Consider the following 27612-nt stretch of genomic DNA (forward strand, 5'->3'; position numbering starts at 1 on the left):
TGTAGTAAGTGGTGTTAAACATGTTAATGCTTTAGTCAAATGCATTTTTATGTTTACACTGGAATGAAATCAGTTCTTATCAGAGGTGTTGCTGGGGATATTGTTAATGACTAAGTGTCTGCTGGTCTGCCCTGCATTAGTGTGTTATAGCACATAAGAGGCTTACTGAAGTTCATGTAGCTGTATTTGATTTCACCACTGGGTGGTGGTGATGTCTTAAAGTGGGATGCTGTCTGCCTGTTGGCCGTGGTTTCTCACTTATTTATTATTATTAACGCCTAATGCAGTTAAAATATGCTTTAGGTTCTATGTTGTTGCTTGAGTCACCTCCCTTTTAACTGTTCGGCTTTGTCTACATTTTATTGATCATATGTTTCAGGAAAACTTGGACTTTATCTCAGCTTGAATTTCTAATTTAGTTTCTAATTGAAGCCTGTTTTACAGATCTCTGTGCTACCCACGTGGCTCATTCAGTTTCTCATCCTGGAACAAGGGTTTAATGGACTTGATGTATCACATTCACTCCTTTTTAAAATCACATCTCACCTCATAAAACGCTGATCTGAGAGCTGGTGCTGATACAAACAATAACTGACAAGAGCTTAATATTCAAAATAGCCTTTCCCTGTCCCAATCCCTTAAAGTAGAAGAAGAACCAGTGCTTTCTTTTCCTTTTTTTCAATCATTTCCTGAAAATGAAGTAGAATTGCATGAACAAACCAGTATCAGTTTCATCCAGTGATTTACTATTCTCAACCCAGGCCTGGGCAGAGAGTATTGGGAGAGCATTGCAAATACTTTATATCATTATTCCAACCTTTTTTCTCCATTTTCATCCATTAACAGCTGTCTTTCGTGCATCAGCATTTAAGTCGACATAAGTTTATTTTCAACTTCTCTCATAAGAGATATAAAATTGTCAATGTTTGGGGCCACTTCAACATTTAAAAAAAAAAATACCCAGACACCACTATCTTGTTCCCATTTCTTTCATTCCACAAGGACATGACAGTGTCTCAATCACAAATGGTCTTCTTCAGTTAAGGGTTACAGTTTGAGCATATGTTCATACATAAACTGTATGAGCAATGATGTCTCAATAAAACCATCTGTGATATACAGGAAGGTCAGCTACCTTCCTCAATAAAGGGAGTGATATCATGTGAATATGACATCACTGTTACATTAAAAGTACAGCATTAAATGAATACATGCTTACATTTATATGCTTTTGAGGGAGCAAGCATTCAAAGAACATGTTATAAAATATAACACATTCAACACATAACACATTTAGATAAGCCGGCCAATAAATATTACTAGGAGTCACTTAGATATACACAAAGCACAGCCCACACCACATAACCAAAGCAGCCTTCATAAGCGTTGCTACCACTGCACATGCATTTGAATCCAGCCCGTAACTTTTGCTCATGCATTCGTGATCTAATGTCCTCTCATTTCCTTTTCCATATATGTGAGGGGAATTTAACTGCTTCCTGAAATCAAAAAGAGAAGCTGTCTGTCTTCCTATCACCACAGATTAAAAAAAAGAAGAAAATGAAATGCATTTCGTGAGTGTTTGGTGGCGAACTTGAATTGCAAAGTTTTATGAACTTTATGTCCATTTCTCCACACCCAAGACCTGTGTGACTCGGCACCAATCCCTCCTCTTTCTGTTAATAGATAACTGCATTTTCTATTTAATGGTGATGATGATTGAAACATTTTCAACATTAGTCAGTCCCGATAAGTGCTTTGTACTCAATATTGACTGGAAAATGAAAAATCAGGCCATAAAAGTTGAAGAATAGTAGGGGAGTGACTAGGAGGAATGTGACGTCAATTTATTAAGTAACCAAGGAGTTATGTTACTCTGATGCAGGCAGTATGACAGTACTCCATATTGCCTGAGCTGAATGTCAGAGAGGTGTGGGAGGCCTGCCAAACAGTTGGTTAGTTGGTTAGTTAGTTAGTTGGTTGGTTGGTTGGTTGGTTGGTTGGTTGGTTGGTTGGTTGGTTAGTTGGTTAGCGAGCTTACTGTCCCTAAGTGTCTGCACTCTTGCTTTTTTCTGCTTCCAGAGTAGCAGCTGTGTTGACAGAGTACATGTGAGAGTGATGTGTACCATATTCTTATCTTCAAAGCTAGGAAGAGGCAACATTGGATTGTGTGCACAGAGAGATAGTGAATGAGGAACAATCGCAATAAAAGAGGGAAGAGACTTTGAATGATGCCCTAACATGGGTCATAACTAAAGAGGAATTGAATAAAGAATACAATGCAAATGAGAGTTTTTAGCCATAGTGGCATGGCTTTAGGGATGTATGTCAATAACAAGTTGATGGATAAAATTTTGTGCAGCCAGCCACAGTTCCCAGACAATGTATCCTGACCTAAAGGCTTTGGTGTACAACTCTTCACTTTTCATCTAGTGCCAGTATTGTGTCCAATATTTCTGGTTTATGACCAAATACATGCAAAATGTATGACATTCCCAAACATTACACCTGCTAAACATCAGCATGTTACTATTTCAGGATTGTTACTAAGTGCATTTACTCCAATACTGAGGTACAATTTTGAGCTCCTTGTACTCTGCTCCACTTCATTTGAGAGGAAAATATTGTACTTTTTACTCTACTACATTTATTTTGAAAGCCACAGTTACTTTGCAAATTCAGATTATTATATAAAATATAATAAAGAAATAAATTATGATGTTTTATTATATATATTAAACTGCAACAGTATACAAAGTAGTGAAATTATCCCTTACCAGTTACAGCATTAAAGTAATGCTTACACATTAATGCATCAGTAATTATGACCCATTAATCTAATATATATGTTATTCTATATATAATACATATAATGGACCATTCTGCATAATGAGTACTTTTACTTCTTATACTTAAAGCATATGCTGATGCTAATACTTGTGTCTTTACTTAAACACATTTTTTTCGATACAGTATTTTTACTGAAGTAAAGGATCTGAGTACTTCCTTCCCTACCACTGGCCTGAGTACAGCCTCACAGAGCTGCTAGCATGACTTCTTTTCTATTTCATGTATTAAATTGCGATAAAAGCATGGTTCACACACACAGAAACAGTTCAAACTTAGATGGCTTTGTGTGGTCTACTTAGAATATTTGTCCCTCTCTAACCCATGTAAAAAAGTTTTTCTTGGTCTTTGGTCCAAAAGTATCATTTTAGGAACAGCTGAGAATAGGTAATCAGAACAGAAAATAAAAGGTTACCTAATGTGCTTGTATAATATTTAGAACGGCAAACCTTTTGTTCCTGGAACCCACTCCTGAAATAAGACACACTTGTGTCAACACAGAAAGGCCAGTGGAATTAATCTTGGTGGTTGCCAGGCTAAAAATCAACACATGGTACTGAAAAATGTTGCAATGTCCCCGAGTATTTGCATGAGATAAAAGTGAGGTCAGCAAAGTGAATGCGTTAATACACTGCTGGATATGTGTTATGGCTCTAATGGAGGACCGTCCCAGAGTAGAACCATAAAAACTGGGCTGCGGCAACACGGGGAATGCAGAAAGATTGTATTTGCCTTGAAAATGTTTCATTTGAATATACTGAATAGTTTAAAGGTGGCTGTGAAAAATACCTCATTAGCTCATATGAGGTCCACTCCCTAGTTAAACAATGACACAACCTTTCATACATACAGGCTGCACAAGAAAAACACTTTGTATAATTGGTAGAGAGCCTTATTACGTTTGAACATGCTTAATGCCATGTAATTACCGTGGTTAATAGCAGTGTTTTGCTGCACCCTACACTGTAAAACATGTATATGGTCAGTAATCTTGAAACATGCTGCTAAAAAGTCAAAAATATATATCTGAGATTTTTCAGGTTCAAATAGAGCTGCTAAGTCATCAGTAGAAAATATGACAGCAATTTGTTATGATGATGACACATTGTGGTTTTTGTTGTAAAGGAATAAGGAAGTTATTAATCCGAGTTCTCATTCCCAATAATTATTGCCATTTTTAACTTGTGTGAACTGTATGTCGTCTGTCAACATGACACAGTGACTAATCCACCATTTTTGAAATGAGACCATTAATCATTACATGACAGCTCCATATGAAAATAGACTTCCTTGATAACAACAGGGAAATGTTTAGTCAGTCTGAATTTTTTTTTTGATATTGTGATCAGGCAGACCTAGTTTAGAGGTGTCCGCTGGGCCTTTAGATGTGTTGTGACGTGTTGACGTCAAAATTCAAAATGCCATAGAGGTTTGAGCTTCATTTGATGAAAATCTTTTCTGTTTATTGATGTGCGCTGCCCAGTCTGTCATCCATAATTAAACAACAAGTTGGCCGTGTGATAAAACAGTAACAAAGCATTCATACATTCATATATTTAGTTTAGTGGTACAGAAACAAGAGAGAACAATACAGTTAAAACATACACACACAAAACTGAGAAAGGCGCCAACATGGGGCATGGGCCAAGATGTACTGTGCATTAATGTATTATAACTTCAATCACCATTTATTGTTCTGAAGTTGAAGCAGGAGCTGCTTCTATGAGGATCTGAGATGTGAGAAACAGGTATTAGGTCTGATGTGATAAGACCAGGATCTCTGACCACAGCTATTTCTATGATTTAAAGTTGACAGGTTTGGCGTGCATGTGACAAAGCTCTAGTATGGAGAGGAATGATCTTTACTGATTAGCTTTCGATGCCTGTACGCTGTGGGATGCAAGCAAGTTCACTGCTTTTTCTTCTAGTGTAAGTTGTATCTGACACAGAGTAGAAGGTAAAGTACTCACTTTTAAAGAAAATATATTTAATCTGTTTCATCACCTGAAGCTGTTGCACAACAGGATTTGTTGAAGTATGTCGGTCTGAATTTACTATCCATAAAGTTAGAGATATTTAAATATCTCCCAATGATCAAAGTACATGAGCTGCTCAACATATTAATTATTTACAATAATCCCAAAAATATTAGTACCACATTTTCCCCATTCTTTTCCAGCATCTTTACATCAGGAAAAATACAAGTACTTTAATGATCTTGAATGATGGAAGCTCCTGTGACCACTGGAAAGCTCAATATTTGCCCGTTAGCTATGAAGAACATTTCTTTCATGGATCTTTCAAGAACCACCGATATTAGCCATAATTGTTAATAAAATGTATATACATGCGCAGACGTCCCTTAGTAGTAAACATGCTACAATCACTATCTGAATATATGCATTCACAAAGGAAACAAAAAACATGAAACGTGCAGTTGACTGTTCAAAAAGTTTTATACAGAATTCAGGTGTTTTTACACACTACTAGAGCCTGAAGAGAAGTGAATAAAAAATCTAAACACAGAAACAAATTGAAGGCAAAAAATACCAAATATTTCATGCTTCCAGCTTCTCAAATGTGAGCATTTGCTGCTTTTCCTTGAAAACTGAGGTTTGGTCAGACAAAACAAGACACGATGGCGTCACTTTGGGCTCCAGGAATTTGCGGACATTTTCCACTATCCTCTGATGTTTTATTGACCAAACAAACAATCAACTAAATTATTTGTAGATTAATGAAAATACAAATTAGTTGCATCTCTGACTCTCTAATGTTGTACAGATCTTTGGCCTTTCCTCTCTAAAATTGAAGGTGTAACGTCTGACTCAATAAACTTGATAATGAAAACAATGTTAGTTGTAGCCTTAGCTGAATTTCTTCCAAGTACACTGATTGGCCACTTGTATTCACTTTATTTATGATGTTTCAATAAGTAAAGCTTCACTTAAATAAGGTCCCACTGAGTTTTCAAAAGAGCTTAAACCCGGGAAAAAAATTGAAACAATTCCTAAGGCTAGATGCTATCACGGTTAAGTGGGGGAAAAGTTTGTGACTGGGGTGAACTGAACTTTTAAGCACTAACTGAAGCAAATAATAAGTCTGGCAGCAATTGCATGTTTTGTTTACTACCTTCATACAATAGTCTCAGATCTTACATAATCACTGAAAATATAACAGAATAATGTATAAGGATGCCATCTTTGACAAAGCCAATTTAGTCTGAGATGGTTGAGCCCATTTAGAAGCCCACAATAACAACATGGAGAGATAGGAATGACCTTGGGGGATGGGTTTATTATATTTTCATTCTGAATAAGTCTGTGCTCTTGTGTTCTCATTTTGTGGAAAATAAGACCTGAAAAAAGCCCCGACAAGGGAAGTAGATGGCATAATTCAAAAGGGAATGAAAATGAGCTCGCCGTACATCTGTGTGTCATCTAAACTTTGTCCACAAAACATTCTGATACACCTAAAGAAGAAACACTGGTCTCAAAATCAGACTGTTCTTACTGCAAACCACATCACACCATCACATGCATTAACAGAACTAAAATTCTTTTCAAAGTCAAGTTGACCTGGTCATGGTCCAGTGCTTCATGACACTGACAGAGGCTAAGTCATTAAAAGTATACTGTATAAGATAAAAAATTACAATTCCCTAAAGCAGTTGTAGCATTTGAAGATTTTTAGGATAAAATCTCTTGTAATGTAAAAGTGAATCTGCAGCTATAGTACACTCTACACTTGGTATTTAATTTTTTGAAAACCATCAAATATGTAACATTTTGAATTTTTGGAAAATCAAGTTTCATATTTTTATGGAAACATTCAGTTTGTCTGTATTTGATTAAGCCCTTTATAATTTGGATTTTGGGTTGGTCATTGTGTGACATCTATTGTTAACGCTATTTATAGACAGAAGATAAAATCTGAGTCAAATATGAGTGGAATTTCCTTTTGTGCACTGCGCACCACAGAGGAATATTGATATTTCTACTTGACAGCCATTCAGTACAGGTTTCGATTAGTTCATTGTGACATTCTTGATACATTTATTTTGAGTCATACTGTTGCTGTGGCTCTATGGCAATGTCGGTCAGTCCGTCAACTTTTTTAGTACAAACTGTAATAGCTCAACAACCATTAGATGGATTGCTATAAAATTTTGTTTAGACATCCATGGTCCCCAGAGGATGAATCCAAATGACTGTGGTGATCTCAGCTTTTCCTCCAGCGTCACAAAAAACCACAAATGTGACCCTCATGGTCACATTTGTGGTTTTAATGATAAATTAGATTGCTATGGTCTCCATGGATGTATTAAGGAGAATGATGACACTACAGATATCCATGGAGCCCAGAGGATGAGCCTATAGACTATGGTGATTCCCTGACTTTTACAGTACTAGTACCAGCAGGTCATTGGTTTCACTTATCCTGTGAAATAGTGCAACATTCACTGGATGGATTTTGGCACAGTATTTTTTTTTTTTTTTTTTTAAGTTTTTAGTGATCTCCTGACTTTTCTTTTAGCATCACCACAAGATTGGCTTTTTTGATTTTTAGTAAGATGTCTCAACAGCTGGTGGATGGATAGTCATGAATGCTTGGTGCACATCCATGCCCCCCTCAGGATGAATTATTGTAACCCTGGTGATCCCTAAACTTCAGGTCATCATTAGGCCAAAATTGGAATTTGCTCAATACTTTGGTTAGAAACCAAATATCCGCAAAACTGCTGACATAATTCCCATCAACCTTTGTCTTGTCTTAAGTGCTTTTCAACAAATATGTGCTAACAAGCTAACCTAAGATGTAAAGTTTAGCAATATTACCTACTTAATATCAGCAGTACTGTGAGAATTTTAGCATTTTGTTCAAAACATCTCTGTGCTTCTGTAGTTACAGCCCCAGAAACATTAGCATTAGCATTGTTGTGACGGATGTTTGCAGTGCCTAAGGTTCCGATTTCTTTTCTTTTTTTTTTAGTTCTGCCCTGACGTACACTGACCTTTGGACAAAGTCAACTGCTGTTGACCAGTGAAATGTCAAAACACTTATGTTTCTAATTGTGTTCCTCAATTTCTGTAAGGGTACAGCGATTACCCTCCGTGATGTATTAACTTGGTGAAATATCAGTTTGCAGTGCAAGCTTGAACTGATGAGTTTCTGAATCTACTGTTAGCCTCATAGCACTTTGGATAAAATTTGTGCTGTTTTAGAATTTTTGAGTAGTCACCGTAGACTGTATGGTAGTAACCAACCAAGCTCAAGACCCTTGTTTTTTCTACAGTATTGTGAATTTTCCATCATGTTTTTAATATTCTGACAGTTATTACAATATAATAGTTACATTTGTCTTTTCAAAATATTTCAAAAGAACCTTGTTTTGCTGTAACATAAAATATCCTCATGAATTTATCTGTCATGATGACCAGCACTGATGTCATGCTGCCCTGCCCAACTGTCCTTACGCAAGGCACTTATTTGCACACTCTAAAGATTTAAAATAGATCTAAAATAGATTTAAAATAGATCTTTACTGTGGTGGCTTTCTTCTTCTCTGTACTGTTGGTGACAGGTTTATGGTCAAGCACTGGTCCCTAGGTGGAGGCCGGGGGCAGAGCCAAGCAGCCCCAGCGCAGTAATGATGAGTGACAGCAGCGCCGGTCCAATCAGAGGAGGGACTAAAGCTTTTAATGCTGTCGGAGGCTGCAGCTTCCAGTCTGAGCCACCTGTAGTAGCCTGGTGGACAACACGTCTGTGCTGCACCGTTATATTCACTGTTACAACGTTACACGAGACTTCATCACCGGCTCCCTCAGAAGAACCGGAGACTTGAACCATGTTTCTCAACTGTCTGCGGGTCGCGTGTCTCCTGGCTGCTGTCAGCAGAGGTGAGTGAAGTTTATACTGTGTACTAAGCTGCCAAATCGTTTATAATTGTCTTTCTATCGACACACCACGCGTTTGATTGGGTAATATGACCTGAAGCCTGGAAATACTCTTTTTACTAGTTTAACTGTAGACAACACGGATTAAGTTTTAATTGTACTTTTGCCTCAAACACATTCTAACTACTTATCACTAAATTAATCCATCAAAGTATAAATGTCACTTAAGTAAAAGTAGCCCACAGTTAGTTTTTAATCAGCAAAAGTATACCAAAGTTTAAAAGTAAGTATTCCTTATACAGGAAAATGGACCCTGTGAGGTTTATATATTTTCTACTTATTATATTAATTGAATATCAATATTGATTATTTTTAAACTTATTACTAGCATTTCTATTGCTTCTGTCGTTGCTCAGGTGGAGCTAATTGGAACTACTTTTGGGTATTTTACTCCACACTAGATTTATCTTCATATGTATCATCAACATCATATCTAGCCTATTTTATGTCTGATTTGGCCCCTACACATACCCATCTGTACAACTTAAACCATGGCCCGCAACTCATGAACATATTCTGAAGGTTAATATAGCTTAAGAATTTCTGTAGTGTTTCCTGTAAATAACATAATCATAATATGGAAGTAAATATAGTATATAAAGTAAATTTTACTAGAATTTAATTACTGGCAAAACTATCTATTAGTTTTATTATCTATTATGTTTTAGTTAGTGTCTTATGAGGGGGATGTGGTTTAACAGAAAAGCACACGCAAGAACGTCAGTGCAATTTATTTTATTTAAAAACATTCATAGAAAGTTGATTTGGTTTGTTGATATTATAATGTTGCAACATATCAGACTTTGTCAGGGTTGGGATGATAAAGGGCTGAACTTACTTCCACTAACCTTTATCAAGAAATGGAAAGGCATTCACTGCCTGATATTAACATACTGTACATTATCAAATAAGAACTGAAAACCTAGAAAATGGAATGACATGAACAAAGAATTGATACAAGGTAAAAAAAAAAAAAGAAGAAATAAACAGTTGTGTAAATCATACAAAAACACATCAAGTCATCCACATCCTGTTAGTGAAAACTATCTAGCAGCTATTGTTTAGTCTCTGCCTTACAGGAAAGGGGATTTGCCTTCTGATCCTTAATTAAAGAGGTGTCTTATTCCATTTATTCAAGTTTTTGAAGACACATACATAATTTCTTCTTTTTTTTTCCACTACACATTCGTGGGCGGGGTTTCCCAAGACAGCCTCTACCCCTGACTCACTGGTCCTTCAGTGTGACTCAAAGCTTATGGGCTTGGACAGATGCCAGCAAGGAGGCATTGGTCAAACAACAGTCAGCTCCCTGAAGTGCAGCACACTTCACACACAAAGTTTACTGTGTGTGTGTGTGTGTGTGTGTGTGTGTGTGTGTGTGTGTGTGTGTGTGTGTGTGTGTGTGTGTGTGTGTGTGCATGCGTGTGTGTGCGCATGAGCAGACCCCCTCGACAGCGTGGTGAAGCTGCCTGAGGAATTTTGATGAACCCTCCACTGTACACTGTGTCGCTAAGCTTAGTTGCAGTTAAATCCATTGGTCACCCTTTGGTCACCCTTTGTATTATTTTGTATCATTCTGTTCTCTGCATCTCTTGTGTTTAAGGGAAGATTGAGAGTTGGTCACTGTCATGTGCTGGAGCCTCACTGGAAGCCTGCAGGCTGTTTACATGTTTCCCCTCCTGTCATGTGTCTTGCTTGTATAGAAACACAGAGTCAGAGCTAGATGGAGGAAGGCTGGGAGGTGATGCAGGCTACAGTTTGGGGCATGACTGAGTGTGTCTGAAGTAGCAGTAAAGATTAAAGACCTCTTGAGGGTCGTGATCTTCCTCCCTTGAGTCTGGCGCCACATTTTCTTGTGTACCCTGCAAGAAATCTTCCTGAGAGAAAGGCACAAAGTACATTAAATGCCTGACTCTCTCCTTCCTCTGCTACTGCTTCCCCTCACACCACACACAGTTGTCATATCTCCTCCACATGTCATGTTTTGCTGGCTAGTCATCGTTAGGTCATTATTAGACAATGTAAGATCTGCTAAGGAGTTAACAGACGGTTGTAGGCATGAGAAAGTAGTCAGATTCATGTAGGGCTGCAACTAGGTTTATTTTCATTATCAATTAATCAGATTATTATTTTCTTGATTAATTATTTTTCTCTTCCTCTACCTATACGAAATGTTAAAACCAGTCTAAAATCATAAGATTTTCAATTTACTTCTATATATGACAATGAAAAACTGGCCTATAAACATGAATGTCGTTGACTGACTGAGTGATGAAGTTATGTCATTGGTCAACCGAATGGCATGTGACTGAATGATAAGGTAACACCTTTGATCGGCTGGCCAAGTGTTGGAGTGTCCCCCCTTGGTTGTTGCTCTTTCAAAATGATTTGGCGCAAACAAGTGATGTTCGCAACTTAGCGCCTTTGTTGTTAAATTTACAGACTTTTCAGGCCCCTTCATTGACTTCTTTTCGATAAATCACCTCACGACAAATCTAGCAACTTTTTGTACAAAGCTACTTTCTGTAAAAGAGAGTTGCCAGTATTGCCTCGTGAAAGCGATGTTGGACTTTCCCACCATACCCTCTATGCTGACCGCACGGGATCTGACGTGAATTTTACTTTTTCTGTGAGCGATCATTTTACAAACCAAAATCACAGAACAGCTGCTGGTTTTACTTATTCGTATGGTGATTTTGTCAGATGATGTTGGAGTTATAAAATCAGGATTTTAGTAGTGCAGAGCAGCAGCTTGGAAGTGACTGCTGGTTAACATGTAGACTTAATGGGCCGGGTTTCAGTCATTGATTCATACTTGTTCCTTTGTCTGACAACAGAAGCAGAAAAACATGTAAAAGGGAACAGCTTTATTTGGAAATTCTGCCATATTAAAATACTATATATGTGAGCACAGAGAGTAGGAGAGAATCAAACAGATAAAGGGCAGTAGGAAAGTACTCAAAGAGCTCAGTTTCAATGAAGAGGAGTGCTTGTTTATGTATTACTCAGTTCCACCCCACTGTGTTTCTTTTTGATATTGATTACCGATTTCATCTTCCTCGTTTGACGCCCTCCCATCTGCTGGCACATATTGTTTTGTACATCCACTTTTCATGTACACTTGTTGCTGTTTTTGCTGCCGTTTCTTCCTCTGTCTTTTCTCCTTCTGTCGCTGTGTTCCTGCTCTATCCTGTTGGATTAGACCTGCTCCAGGGCAGTAAATCTCACTCTGTAATTGGAAAGCATGTGCTGGCGGAGCTTTAATTGGATATGATATGTGCAGATGCCCTATGAGTGAGCTCTTGCTCCAGGGAGCCATCTGTTACCTCCGAGTTACAGTATAAGAGCTGTGTTTGCTCAGATACAGAGAGCTCATTTCTGTCAGCTTCCTCCTATTGAGGACGCCCCTTAAATTGGAGACCGTCTGATGACAGAGGAACCAAAGAAACGGACTCACAGTATGACATATAATAGAGAGTGAGATAAGATATATAGTAGCTTCTTTAAATTTGTCTTCTGTGCTACTCTGTGTATCTTCATGTGATTGTAATTGTAAACATCTGTGGTTTTTTTCCCCTGTGCTGAGACGTTTGTGTTGGGCTGCACATGTGTGTGTCAGGCATCACGCCTGTCTCGTCAGCAGCAGGAAGAGCCACAGTCCGGGCCAAGATGATGTTTATGTGACAGTCCAGATGGAAAAGGGCAAAATCCTAGCAGGACAGAGCTTTAATTTTTCTTCATCTTCTTCTTGTATCATTGAGTGATAATATTACTGCGACTAGATGATTGAAGTCAATTTATCAGTTTATCAAACATTTATCAGTCATTCTTTATGCATAATTGCAGATTTTAAAATGTTAATTAAAACTTTCAGAGGGATTGTATCATGAAAATATGATCGTATCATGTTTACTTTTTTATTCACTTTTGCAAGTTAATATTTCCAAGTAAACTGTGATGAAAATAAATAATATCTATTAATAAGTAAAAAATTCATTAATTCTTAAACATGAAGAAATTTGTTTTAACAATGTAATCTAGCTCTACACGTCCACCACAAAAGGCGCGGCTGTGTCCGCAGATCAGGGCTGTTGACATGAGACGCTCAGCCAGATGATGGACTGTTGGTTGATGAAAATAAAAGCTTCCTCTGTGTCCTCACGTGTTGAGCCAACGTAAGATGTGTCTCTTTGATGTGCCAGCCCCCAGGCCAGGTTTCCCCTTAGCAATGGACGCTGTAGGAAACTGAAATGTTTGCATCTCTGTGTGTGTTTGTGTGTGTGTGTGTGTGTGTGTGTGTGTACCGTGAGGTTTGTAATGCAGGGATGGGCACCTTTAAATATTAGGAGCTCATAAAGCAGTATGTTAGAAATGCTCGCTCTCATTAGCTAGCAAGGGGACCCACTGTGTGACCTGTAATTAGCACAGAGCCGTAGTCCAGTATGCCTCCAGCATTCTCTTCTTTGATCAGCGTGTTTCAGATGTCATACTACATGATTTCTGAAACACGGGCACTCCACACAAACACACACACACACACACACACACACACACACATCACTATAGGTCAGCTCTCCACATGACTCCTCTGTCTCCTAATGAGATCCTGCCTTATGCCTCAGGCTCTTCCTGACTGTTGGGTCACAACCTGTCAGCTCACCTCCAGCTCTGTGTGCATTCCTTAATCAGCTCCGTCCTTCTTTCAGTGCTGCTGTCTGTGATAAAGAACTATTACAGGAACATGCTTATAAACTGGAAATATTTCATGGCAGCATTAAGAAACGAGGTGATTGTTTGCCTGCAGGATTCCCTCTGGGAATTAGTATCCTCCAACATGAGTTGTGTCATCAATACAGACAAGGATTTACTCCTAGGGAGTGGCAGCGTGGACAGGAAGTTGAGGATGTGTGTTGGGGGAACTGGATCTGACAGTCACTTCATTAACAGGTACTTCACAGGAGTGCTAGTGTGTTGCATGAATAGAAATCCCCTGAAATGAAGGGCTAGTCTAGCTCTGCCTCTCTCGCTCTCCATTTCTGTTACTCTGTTTCTGTTAGTGATTTGATGTGAGGCAAAGCTTTGACAGGCAGACATCTCCTTGGCAACAGACACACTCCCTCACTGTACTTGTTTGATTTCTACGTCGAGAGAGAAGGGGAACGATAGCAATCGAGAGGCATGGCAGTTTTTAAGTGGCTTCATTACAGTGATAGTTTGTCAAACCAAGTAGCAGTTGTTGAGTAGGACCTAAGAAATAGCTCGCAGTAGGCAAAGCCGGACTTTCTTATCCATATCCTCCTAAGTGTGTGTTCGCAGACCGACCTTAGGCCCACTTGTCACCCTGCCTGACCCAGTCATCCCTTTTGTGTCTGCAGGGGATTATCCGGCTGTAGGTTAAATCCTTAGAGACGAGGCTCCCTGTTAGACATGCATTGCAGAGTGTGCTCTTAATTACGCCACTGTTTCAACTGTCGGTCTGTTTACATTGTTTTATATGGGTTTAATAAACTTTTCCAGCCTCATGGAAACGTCACAATCCCAGGGGACCCACACGCTGTACTAGCTCTGTCAATGTCAAAAAACAAAGGCGTTGTGCTGCTAGCAAACTAAGCATGCTGTGGAAGAAATGCTGTGGTCTGTGGGTAAGCTTAAACACACATTGTTGCAGCTATTGTTGTATCAATCTTTAACTAGGGCATCATAGTTGCTCTGTGAAACTTTGTCGCTGTTGATTCTGTGTGCTTCATTTACGGCTGACATTTCCAAGTAAATGGGAACTGAGAAGCAGCACTGAACTTTTAAGGTGGAAGCACACATTATTTGTGAAAATGGCAGTGGAAGGAGGAACTACAGTGTTCGTTCATGTAAATCAATACACATTTTTCTTTTTTCAAATTTATTAATGAACAAATTGTACAAAATATGTCAAGTACAAAATGTACACATACACATCGATATGAGAGCTGACAACAACAAAGATTCTGAAAAGTATACAAGAAATTATAATTAAAATATTAAATGCACGTCTGAATACATTGATGTATTTATACTTCCAAAAGTATAAAAATAATAAATACCATTACAAAAACATAAAATAGTCAATTTCAAGGGGTTTCGTTGAAAATATTCTTATAATATTCATTATTGTTTATAAGGGACAAGGCTAAATTCCATCAAGAAAAGGGAGAGAGAGAGTTGTGATTTTAAGAATTTCTCTGTATGAATAAAGAATTTTCCAAATAAAATAAAAACTTTACCAACATAGTTAAGAGATTTTTCTCTCTTATTGTCATAATAACATATTATATCTTTTAAAGTCAAACAATGGGACACTTTAGTATTACAAAAATATAAGCATTTAAATCCGACCAAAACTTCATTACAATTTCACATTGTAAAAATGGGTGGGTAAAAGTCTCATCAGCATATTTTCATGGTCTCAGCTGTAACATCCTCTCAGCAACATCAGAACATAAGCAAACCATAATAACTGCTTGTGAAGGCTACATGGAAAGAACTGAGCCTTTACAAGGTCATTGTAGTAGAGTGTAATTGTAAGTGACACTGTAATGCTAACCTCATATTAGAATTTGCATGTAGATGAATCACAAGAATATAGGGAACTTTAGAAATGATATCACACAGAAAACCTCTCAAGTTTGTGTTGCATCGTAGTGGCAGTGCTGACAATATAAGGAATAATTTTGTAATTCCTCCAAACAGCAGCCTCTCTTCCATTGTGTGTTTGCGATGTAAGACTTAATATAGTCTTGGATGTAATAGCCTTATACAAGTTGATATAGATGACATTAGGACCTTTAAAGTGGTAAAAAACTCATCACAATGTCATGGTTATCAAATCTGACATTAACTAATCATCAAGAACCAATGTAACACCTTTAAGTTATCAAATATCTTCCTAAACTTACTGGGGTTTTTTGTAACATGAGGCCTTTATGAACCCTGGGCTTCAATCAATGTTAGCAAGGTTAGTGAGGCTGATTTACCCACATCCTGATTAAAACGATTAAACTGAGATTAGCAAATTAATTACTTCACATTGAATGCTCAGAAATGAATTCAATTCAAGAGCTTTGCATCATGTACCTGCATCTTTCTAAGTAGCTTATTGTTTGAAAGATGTTGCTGGCAGGCTAAAACAAAAGTAGCCTACTTCCATAGGCTACTAGCAGCATTGTAAGGCCATAACCTATAGGCACAGGGATGAATTAAGATAAATGCTAATCTCAACAAGCTAACATGCTCACAATGATAATGCTAACATGTTGATGTTTAGTAGGTCACCATGTTGACTATCTAAGTGTGTTAGCATACTAACATTTGCTAATTAGCACTGAATAATGTAATAATTTACATCTTTAAATCTCCATTTAAATACATTTTGACCTGATGATGGTGCTAAAGAAAAAGTCAGGAGATCAACAAAGAGATTACAGCTCATCTTGACGGGGGCATGGATATTTATACTAAATTTAGTAGTAGTCAACATCTTGATTTTGTGTGTTAGCATGCTACCATTTGCTAAAATTAGAACTAAACACAAAGTACAGGTAAGACTACTGGGGGAAAAATTAAATTTTGAGCACTTGTTTTCAGGATTGGTTTTGAGAGGAAAATAAAATTAATTCATTGGAAAAGCATCCCTCAGATACAACCTATTTTCTCTCTAATTATGATTAGTTTGGGTGTATCACAAACTAGACAAAGAGATAAACTTTCTATTCAGACAGTTATGTGGAGATGAAAGACTTTGATAGGAAAGTGGTTTCTCAACACACACACACAAACACACACACACACACAGAGCTGATAAGGCTCTTTGCCTGAGTTTATGTGTCCACACCATTAGAGTGAATGCTACTCTTGTATGTTGATTGATTGAGTGTATTACAAACTGTATTTTTAAACTGCTGAGGACTTCCACAGGCACAGACACAGGCACCTAGCTACCATAGTAGGCTGGGTCACACACCTCTGATTAATGTACAGGATAGATTGTAAACTGAAACTGGCTGCGCTGTTTCAATACAGCAATAGGAATCTGAGAAATGTGATTTTTGAAATTTTTTGTTAGCTGCAGATAAAACTCATGTGAGATTTTACTTGAATGCAAAGTATGAAGGGATTAAGTGCATGGTGAAACCCTTAACCTTCAGTTCAGTCGTTCATGGGAACACACAAGTCCTTCCAAATGTTAGAGTGGAAAATGTAACTCACAGGGCTAATCAAGGCAGGGTCGACTAGATCTGATTTAAGAGGTTTTTCATTAATCTTGATCTCTGGTCATCCAGTAAGATTAGTCCGTTGGCCTTAAGTCTTAATCTAGATGAGCCAGTCACAAAATGATACATGTGTATTTTACAGCAATGATCTCACGCTATGCTGCTTCACATATAGATGCCTAACTCTGCCACTCCTTTACTTTATGACTGTTAAAAACGTCATCTGAGACTATATGTTTTCCCATCTTCCATTACTTCCTCATGTATCATCGTTGCTTGCTTAATGCCTTGTTCCACTGTCTTAATACAAGGTGGGTATCCATAAAAGTCTGCTGTCACAGGGTGTGTGGAACCTGTGGGGGTTTTTTTATCTCTAAATGAGTCTTGGTTACTAAGTGATAAATACATTAAGTCACACACAGAAAATAATCAAATCATGCTCAGGATCTGATGTTAGTCTTGGTTTTCTCACCACTTCCTTGTGCTATTGAGATGACTTACCGGAGGGAACAGTTTGTGTAAGGCGTCCACTGGCTCTTAGCAGCATGTTCTCTCTCTTCCTGCTGAAAAGGGGCCATGAATGTAATCATTCAATGCATACAGATGAGGAGCTGAGGTAAACAGGCTAAGCCATTATCAAAGACCTCCCACTGTTTGTAGCACTCCTCAAGCTACCCTCTGGCTTCCTCTGTTCCCCTATAAACACAAAGCAGAGAGTGGGAGCAGGCTAAATGGGAACAGGCGTCACGGCAGCACACTGAACAAATAGGAGGCAAATCTTTCTTTCAACGTGGTCAAATTAAGTTCACGGCACTTGTGGCCAACACATCTTGGTGTTGTAAACAGCAGTCACTTACGGTAGCTCTTATCTGCTGAGTCACAGTTCTGTTCTACTTTTTACGCACTTAGGTTTCAATGTTTATTCAAGACACAGCCTTGTTGCCCTCTGTGATAAAGCCTTAAAATCTGTCTTAAAGGTACCTACTAAACCATCAGCCGTTTTACACTTTTATAGAAAATGTTTAACACCAGATGCAAAGTTTGAAATTCACATTTAATTTTATTCACAGTATGCCAATGTAGTCACACAAACTGCTCAAATGAAATGTGTTGATTTTCATAAGATTAGGTGTTCTAAAAAAAACTCTGGAAAAACTAAAGCCAAGGTTTGAAAAGCTGTCATATTGAAAATGAACAACTAACAGCAACATTATCTTATTTGATATCATATTCTTGATATATTTTGTTGAAAAGTGTAAAGAGCCATGTGTATTATAATGGGATAAGTTTGTGGACAGTTTAGTCCACAAACTAAGTTTATTTTCAGAAATGTCATATTACACAACAGACTCACTCTACTTTCCTGTAGAAGGTATGTGATCAAATTGAATTTGAAACATTGAGAACACTTATAATGTAATATAATATTCATGCCTCGAATTTGCTGTGAATGTGAACATATTAAGACAACTACAATGACATGGAATTGCATTGCATAATTAAACTGATAAGCTGTAATGTGGACATTAAACAGCTTCAAGCTGCTATAATCAATACTGAACAGTGGATCAAATGACTGCTTGTATGTGAAAGGTGATTCTTCTAGCGACAGACTCAGAGAATTATCCCTCAGCTCTACAGGGTGTGTTTTAGCATCCTTTAGCTTGTTGTTTCGGTTCACTCTGACTGCTCTCAACAGTGTTATTTCCAGCAGCAACAAGCTCTGATAAAACACTGTACACTACCTGCTTAACACCACAAGGTGGACGGATAAAGTTAGTGATTAGAGGAGCATTTAGCAGCGAAAGAGCCAGATATGTGTCTCTGATGTTGATGGAAGCTAATTATTTTTGTGCTTTTCTTTTGACTGTAGGAACGACAGAAGATAATACCACCACAAATAGTTTCATCAATGAGACATCCACCACTCCTGCAACCTCTTACACAACTGTAACAACAAGCAGCAACACAACAACAACCAGTTTTACATCGCCATTCACTACAGAGAACTTCACAGCTTCAATTACAACTAGAGAAAATGACACGACAGAATATACAACTGCGAAACCATCCATCACCCACGAAGAGACAACTTTCTCCTATTCAAGCACCGACTCCAGGATTACTACAGAAACAGTCAACAGCACCATAACTGACTTCACTGGCAGCTCAACTGAAAATCCATCAGTTCCACCCACTGCTGCAACACCGTCCACCATAAACCCAGAGACAAGCCACCCCACCAACGACAGTGAGACTGCAAATGCCACCACCACACCTGCCCCAGGTCACACACAGACCAGCAATCACACATCAACTACAAGTACACCATTCACACACACTAGCAACGACGCAACTATAAGTACACCGATCACACAAACGAACAACGACGCAACTATAAGTACACCGATCACACAAACGAACAATGACACAACTGTTAGTACACCGATCGCACAAACAAACAACGACACAACTGTTAGTACACCGATCACACAAACGAACAACGACACAACTATTAGTACACCGATCACACAAACAAACAACAACACAACTATATTTACACCGGTCACACAAACGAACAACGACACAACTATTAGTACACCGGTCACACAAACAAACAATGACACAACTGTCAGTACACCGATCGCACAAACAAACAACGACACAACTGTATTTACACCGATCACACAAACAAACAATGACACAACTATATTTACACCGATCACACAAACAAACAATGACACAACTATAAGTACACCGATCGCACAAACAATCAACGACACAACTGTTAGTACACCGATCGCACAAACAAACAACGACACAACTGTCAGTACACCGATCGCACAAACAAACAACGACACAACTGTCAGTACACCGATCGCACAAACAAACAACGACACAACTGTCAGTACACCGATCGCACAAACAAACAACGACACAACTGTCAGTACACCGATCGCACAAACAAACAACGACACAACTGTCAGTACACCGATCGCACAAACAAACAACGACACAACTGTCAGTACACCGATCGCACAAACAAACAACGACACAACTGTTAGTACACCGATCACACAAACAAACGACACAACTGTTAGTACACCGATCACACAAACAAACGACACAACTGTTAGTACACCGATCACACAAACAAACAACGACACAACTGTTAGTACACCGATCACACAAACAAACAACGACACAACTGTTAGTACACCGATCACACAAACAAACAATGACACAACTACTGTTACAGCCATGACACAGCCGAGCAACAGCACAACAGCTCCAGCTCCCACAAACACACAAACCAGCAACAACACAACAACTACAAATCCTGTCACACCAGAAAACTCTACAGCTGTACTAACTACAGCTACACCTACAAACTCTAACTCCACCTCCAGCTCTGTCCCTCCACACACTTTCCCAGGCAGTAGCACCGCACCCCCCACTGGAAATACCACCACCCTTAGTCCCTCAGCAACAACCCCAGGAGGTAGGACTAACAGCATGATGAGTGCTGATGTGTGTTCTTACAAAATTTTATACTATAACATGCAGGTGGGACAGAAATCTGAGTAAAAGTTTTTTTGTGGAAGGTCATAAATGTTAAATCCATCATGTCACATTTATTGTCAAATCTACATTGTTCGCTGTTTTGAAAACTTCTCTATGTTTAGGTGAATAATGGTAATTTTCATCTAATTGTGCTTTATGCATAATATTTTACTGTATTTTACAAGCTATATTGATATTGGCAGTTCTGTCTGTTTAAATGTCCTTGAGCTGATCTTTACATATTTCTTCCTGGTACAGTGACCGGCCACAGTACACAAATCACCACTTTGACTCATTCAACTGAACCAGCTACTGGCAATGGGACCATCCCTTTGACCACCCTGAGGCCAACAGAGATGACCACTCACAACTCCACCACAACAGCCCCACCCACCCCGAGTCCACCAGTCACTGGTCAGTAACTTTCTCTTCAGTGTTTAATCATAGTCCAGTTAAACAATACTGCAGATGATTTATCATCAATCAACTAAATCAGAAAAGCGTAACATGAAAAAAGTAAGTGCTTCATGTTGAAATAGGTGAATTAGTTGCTGAATTTAATTTGGTTTGAATAAAATCCTACGTAAACATGGAGCCATGTTACTAGAGATGATTGTTTTCATCTATTTCATGCTAAAATGGTTAAGAAATGTATTGCACTGGAAGTTAAAGCAGCTATAATCGATATTTTTATAATAACAATGTATCAAATGACAATGCGAAAACAAGGTCACCTACAGAGAATTATCACCTGAATCTGTACTGTTCTCGGCTTTATGGAGCTTTATAGCAAGCTTTAGCTCCTTCTTTAGCTGTCCGGCCCACAGGTTTACTGTTTTGGTTCACTCTCACGAATGAACAAGCTCCAAAAAGCAGAGAGCTGATAGCACACACAGATAGCAGCTAAAAGAGAAGAGAGTGGATATTGGACTTACATTCACCAGGTAGCCAGAAACACAATTCAAAATGAATGATGACGTCGCTTTGTATGCTGAGTGTGTAAATAAATTTAGTTCATCATATAAACTTAAAAAGTAATATGTCAATGTTGTTTGCAACTTTTTTCCACTGCCCCCAGGTGGCCAAAAAAATGGTTATGCCAGGTGTGACAAATGCAGTTCATGTAAGGAAAAAAAAAAACAGTTTGTCGGTTGTTTAATGCATCATTTGACTTTAATCTCTCATCAGTGTGTCCTTTCGTCCCGTGCCCATCTGAAAGCATCTGTCTCAATGGCACTTGTCAGTGTATCTCTGGTAGCTTCCTGCAGGATGGTGCCTGTACAACTGGTAAGAACGTAACAACACTTAATGTCTGGTCAGATGATGAGATCGTAATAGGATGGTGGTATTGAAATCTTTGCTGAAAGACCCTAATTTTCTTCACTCAGCTCAAGTGTTCTCAGGTGATCTTCATTTGACGTCCTTGACATTTCAACCTGAAATGAGCAACAGGTCCTCGGCGATATTCCAGATGACGGCGGCTGACATCTCATCAGCGGTAGGTCCTGAGCTCACAAAGCATGTTGAGTAGTTAAAATAAATGCCCCCTCTCTCACTCATTAAACCACATTTGTCCTGTTTCACAGCTCAAAGATGCCCTCAAAAATCAGCCGGGGTATATACAATCTGATGTTGTGCAACTTCAGTGAGTACTTTCTCTTTCTTTCTCTGCTGCACAAACACATTATGTCACAGGTTACAGAAGATTTTTAATCTCTTTTGGTGCTTCTCTATAATCCTCTAGACCAGGAAGTGTACAAGCAACTGTGAATAACATCTTTAAAAACACCAACGCCACTCAAGAGTCTGTTGATCAAGCCATTGGTGAAGCTATAGCCAACTCAGCCTCCAATGGATTATTGATTAATGCTACATTTAAATGTAAGTGCTGCAAGTACACTAACCAAGTCAAGGGAAGCGTAGCTTGATTTTGGAGGGGAACCTGACATTTATGAGCCACAGGTTATAATATGTTATTTCAAGATGGTTTTAACTCTTACATGTCTTTTATATGCACTCTGTCATAGGTAATAACCTGTGTGAGCAGGAGCCGTTACCTTGTGATGTCTCCACTGCAGTGTGCAAAATTACAGATGGCAAGCCTGTTTGTTCCTGCAAAGATGGCTACATCTCCAACATATATTCAGAGAAAATCTGCAGAGGTAAAATCAACTGTTCAATATTCTTTATTTATCTCCTTTATCACCACTAGTGTAAAGTCTGAGTAATGCTCTAGTAATTATGTCATGCCTTTTACATTTTAAAATTCTTTATTGTGCTCTGCTGCTATAAGAACAGACGACCCACAGCGTCTGATTGAAAATTTCCCAGCTGAGCTACATTCAAGAGAACTGTAACAAAAACCTCTTATCCTGGCTGAAATACTTGAGTGTGAGAATGAGGGGGAGAAACAACAGGGAGCGAGACTGCAAGACAAGGTCAAGAGCTGTAGCCTTTTCTCCACGCCGACCTTGACCCTTACTTCATTTATCTCTTAAATTTATTTCTTTTTAACGGGGTTGTTTCCCTGGAAACGAGTGGAAGAATCACAGCTTTCTCTCTGTGTGGAGGGATGTGGCCAAGGAGATCAGCTGTAGGAATAGCCAATAAAGAATAAGACCTTTAGCGTCAGACATTATAATGTATATAGTTCCTATCCCAGGAAAAATATAATATGTGCTTGTTTGAAAAGGTCATCATGCAGCCTCCATATGAAGAGGCCCTCATTGTGCTCATGTTATATGTGTAATCAGGCATACAGTACGTCTCTCTCTACCGTGACTGAGTCTGAAACTCGAGCTTGTTATGTTCTCATTTCTGTCTCCGGGCGCAGGACGTTTGTTTGTTTCAGTTATTGTGTTTCTGTTTCTAGCTTGTCCAAGTGGGCAGAGGTCGGTGGGAGACACGTGCCAACCGTGAGTACACACATGTTTAATTTGGTGCACAGGGTGAGTTTTAGATGTCAGCTGTGAGGTGTCTGTACATTACTGTGTGTATGGGAAGTTACTGGCTTCCCCAATTAAACTCTGTTAAGATGCTCCAGGTCAACCATAAAAAATAAATCTCATTGTGTTTAACTGCTCTTTTTTTCTTCCAGTTGTGCATTTGGATACAGTGGCTTCAATTGCAATGACTGTGAGTAACAAAACTGTTTTAAAGGCAAAGTTATGTGGCAGCAGTAGTAACAAGTATGAACTGAGTTGCTTAAATTCATTATATGTCTTAAATTATGTCTTTGCAGCATCTCTGCTGGCAGTGGTGGTCATCTCCTGTGTGCTGGGAGGAGTTCTTCTCATCCTGATCCTGGCTTTGCTAATATACTGCTGCTGGTGAGAACATTACCAGCACCAGCCCTAGAGTTTATTTATTTTTAAATGTAAAACTGGGATAGGTTTTGTTGAATTTAGAGGTTAGACACATAGGATCATTTATATACTTCTATTTCAACATGTAGCTCAGACCTGTGAAATATAATCACTGAAATGGTGTTGAAGCAGCTGTTAAATGTGAAAAAGTCACAGTTTTCAACCAGATTCAACCCGGTTTTAACTTAGATATCTTTTCACCTGCAAATCATTAAATTAATACTTAGTGGGAAGTTAAAGAGTAAGGCCAGTGATATTCAATATTTTCTTACTCAATCTCACAAAATATTAAACCAACAATGTATTTGTCCGTCTTTTAGTACTTTACTACTGACCTACCCTGTCTCTGACACTCAGCCCCAAGCCTGTTTGCTCCCACTGATGATGTAAATCTTTAAAAACAGGAGACAAATAGTTTATATTTTATAAAAGGCTCAGTAATTTCTTAACAGCTGGACACTATAGCTTTTAGCAAATGTTACCCAAACATGAGTAAATAGTGCATTTGTTGGAACATGTCACTCAGTTTTAGTTTTTAACTATTGAGCTACAAAAAACAACAACTTTCATTTTCCTCTCTCTGTTGTCTGTATTTCAGGAGGAGATCCTCAAAGAGCAAGCCAGACGACAGCAGCAGTCCGTACTCATCAGGTGACTTAAACCAGCCCTGGCCCACAGGCATCACCCCCATCCCTCGTGCCACCACTAACTGGGAATCAGCTCCTTCCATGGAGATGACAGAGGGGGGCAGCACTCGAACCTTGGTGGACAAAAAGCATCAAAGCAATGGATTGGTGAGTTATCACAGATGTTCTTCTGTTGTCTCAGTCGTCTGATTGACTTACCACTTATCCTCAGACTAACAGTCTTGCATAGTGTTGATTATCCACAAAATTAACCCTTAACTTTCCCAGTGTTTCCCCACCATCTTGATCCAGATTGAACCTGGTTACTAACGTTAAACCCACACTGTAAGCACAGATTTGATAATTTGCAGGGGTAAACATCTAGGTCGAGGTTAAAATCATGCTAAATTAGCTTGAAAAATAGTTTTTTTAGCTTCTGTTTAACTGTTATTTCTATGTAATTTCAATGACTATGTTTCAATGTGTAGGTCGGACTTGCCAAACACTGAAACAGACTTTTAAATGCTTTTCTATCAAATTTAGCTTCGATTTAACCCTCAACAACTAGATGTTTATTGACCTGCAAATCATCAAATCCATGACCATCCTGTATCACTTCAGAGGAGAGTTTAACCCAATCATTCAGAATGTAAATGTAGTGCTAGCACGTAGCTCCCTCCCATGCTCCTGGCTTTGCCTGACTCCCAGTGTGTTGATTTAGGGGTTTCAACCGAAGCAGAGAGGATGGAAAAAGGTAAGGCACGGCTTTGCTTTTTAGATTCTGATTTGCCTTGATACTCCATACTGATGATTTAGACGGGCCACTGTGAAAATCACGCTGGTGGGATTTACAGGTGTTGGGAAGCTTCATGAGAGATCTGTGATTGTTGTGGAAGGCAGCATGCTCTCATCTTCATGTTAAATCTAGTGAGTGACAGTTCAAAGAAACTCAGCTGATGCTAGTTTGGGGATAGTCATGAATAATTCTTCACTGCACATTGATGACTGTGGTTACTGTCGATGCGTACTTGGCTTTTGTCTGTGTTTGTGTGTGAATGTGTGAAGTCCCTACATCTAAAAGACACTAATGCACTGACTGCTTTCACTGACATTTCAGTCCGGATCGTACGATCTCGATCCAGATGCAATGAAGACCTTCAAAGGTAAAAATCCGTCCCGTTACTCCTACCTGGTTCAAGGCCATGAGAACCCCTACTTCTTACCAGGGGATGAGAAGAAAAACTGACATCTGGCCATCTGGGGGTGAAATCCATGTAGTGAGAGTGAGTGAGAAACGATGGATCAAAAAGAAGTCACTGATTGGAAACTCAACCAGGACCAGGTTATTTATACTTTTTTGAACTTGCTTGGATTCACGGCAAATCACAAAGAACATTCCTTAACTGGGAAGCAGCCACCAAAGAGATTCATTCATGAGCAGGAACATTTTTTTTAAAGTGAGATTGTACATCATGTCTGTTCTTGCTCATTATAACCAGTAGATGTCACTGTTGCTCAATATAATCTACATAAATGTCCTCCTGTTTTTTTTCAAAAGTACATTTGACTTTTTTATGCTTTAAAGAAATCATTTTGTAGTCTTTTAAAATGAAGCTTCTTATATTGCTAATTGCACTAAGTGTGTGTTACGTTTACCACCTGTTTCTTCTGAAATCAACAGTAAATTGAATGTGGGCTTTCTGGGGCTACTAGATATTTTTTTTCAGGATATGATTATTTTTACGACGATAAATCTTGAATGACTAACGGGGCTGGATCCCTGGTTCGGGGTATTTTTAAAGGGATTTATATTGTAGCTGTCTGAAGCTGAGTACTTTCTGTATTATTTGAAGCTGTACTTGCAAAATGTGCCTGTTATTATGGTCTGATGACATATAGGAAACATTATGCAAAGCTGGTGATAAAGCCTGCCTCCTGGATGTGCCAATTATCACTTGTATACATTTCTTCTAAGAACATATATATATATATATATATATATATATATATATTTATCCTTGTGTGTCAGAGACTGTGCACTATTTTATAAGTGTGTAAAGTTTTTGTAAATAATTTTGGCAGAGAATGTTTGAGTGTGTGTATGCAATGGAAATAAATTACTTTAAATAAAGCTTTGTGTCAGATCATTGATGGATGCAGTGAGTGTGAATACCTTATATAAGCACTTAAACAGCTTTTTCAGCCAATAATTCAAACTCTTGTGCCTTTCTCAGTGTTTTACAGCTTATTTGTGTCATTAAACAAATGTATGTGGAGGTAATCTGAATTCATATGACTTTTATTGTCATATAAAAACTTAAAAGTGTCTGTAATTCTAAACCAATCTAAATGTGCGAGAGGACTAAGACATTCAGATCCATCACTGATTAATTGCATACTGTGTTATATAGCCCTGCTTAACTAGTGTGGTGACCTAAAAGCTGCTTGAAGATGCAGACACTAAAGACACAGGTTCAGAGGATCTGATCTACATTAGGAAAAGATCACTGTTTAAGCTGTTGAAGATTTTTTTTTCAGTTGAATGCCTTCTGTTCATTCTTTATAGCGTGTGATGTTTTTTGTTTTTTTATTTTTCCTCTTTTTTTAAATTTTTACTTCTGTATTCAGACCTGTTATTCTTGTTTTGTTTTTTTTTTATAATTGGGGCATCTTGTGTTCTCCTCTGAGGACATACTGTACATCATTTAGACTTTTTTGGAAAACTTTCTTTTTTTGCAGGTTTGTTTATATGTCCATCAAAATGTAACTAAAATATATATTCATTTATTTCTCTAGCAGTGACATTAATCAGCATCACTGTAAATGTGCCAGTGTTAGAAAAGATTCATTTTCAGATGGAGTTCCTTGGCCAGATGTGAAATTAGTTTAAAATAATAGTAAAGCATTTGCACATGTAAATCTTTACAGAAATGTTGGCAAAACACGAAGCAGCTGAACAGAAAATAAAAAGCTAAATGGAATAAGACAAGTGACACAGTAGGGACTGTAC

The 27612-nt window shown here is 38.4% G+C and overlaps 1 protein-coding gene across 2 annotated transcripts; it reads left to right on the forward strand.

The window, feature by feature from the left end:
• The first annotated feature begins 8568 nt into the window (after nucleotides 1-8568).
• Nucleotides 8569-26749, forward strand: si:ch211-198m17.1 (mucin-2). 2 transcript variants are annotated; one of them, XM_056402258.1, is made up of 14 exons: nucleotides 8569-8747; nucleotides 18921-20549; nucleotides 20870-21025; nucleotides 21800-21898; nucleotides 22000-22109; nucleotides 22198-22256; nucleotides 22356-22492; nucleotides 22639-22773; nucleotides 23484-23526; nucleotides 23709-23746; nucleotides 23853-23940; nucleotides 24575-24770; nucleotides 25324-25356; nucleotides 25720-26749. In XM_056402258.1, the coding sequence occupies exons 1-14, from the start codon at nucleotides 8696-8698 to the stop codon at nucleotides 25846-25848; spliced, it is 2904 nt and encodes a 967-aa protein (XP_056258233.1). In that variant the 5' UTR covers nucleotides 8569-8695; the 3' UTR covers nucleotides 25849-26749. The 2 variants fall into 2 exon arrangements, with proteins under 2 accessions (XP_056258233.1, XP_056258234.1); XM_056402259.1 differs by lacking the exon at nucleotides 25324-25356 and having other exon boundaries at nucleotides 8570-8747.
• The last annotated feature ends 863 nt before the right edge of the window (nucleotides 26750-27612 follow it).

Source organism: Seriola aureovittata, chromosome 17 (genome assembly GCF_021018895.1).
Source record: "Seriola aureovittata isolate HTS-2021-v1 ecotype China chromosome 17, ASM2101889v1, whole genome shotgun sequence".
Taxonomy (NCBI): domain Eukaryota; kingdom Metazoa; phylum Chordata; class Actinopteri; order Carangiformes; family Carangidae; genus Seriola; species Seriola aureovittata.

Excerpts from the sequence above, each read along its gene's own strand:
- si:ch211-198m17.1 (XM_056402258.1), top strand. The coding sequence starts at position 8,696 with ATGTTTCTCAACTGTCTGCGGGTCGCGTGTCTCCTGGCTGCTGTCAGC. Across the intron at positions 22,110-22,197 it reads CGGCTGACATCTCATCAGCG|CTCAAAGATGCCCTCAAAAA; the intron begins GTAGGTCCTGAG and ends CCTGTTTCACAG. Across the intron at positions 24,771-25,323 it reads AGCATCAAAGCAATGGATTG|GGGTTTCAACCGAAGCAGAG; the intron begins GTGAGTTATCAC and ends GTGTTGATTTAG.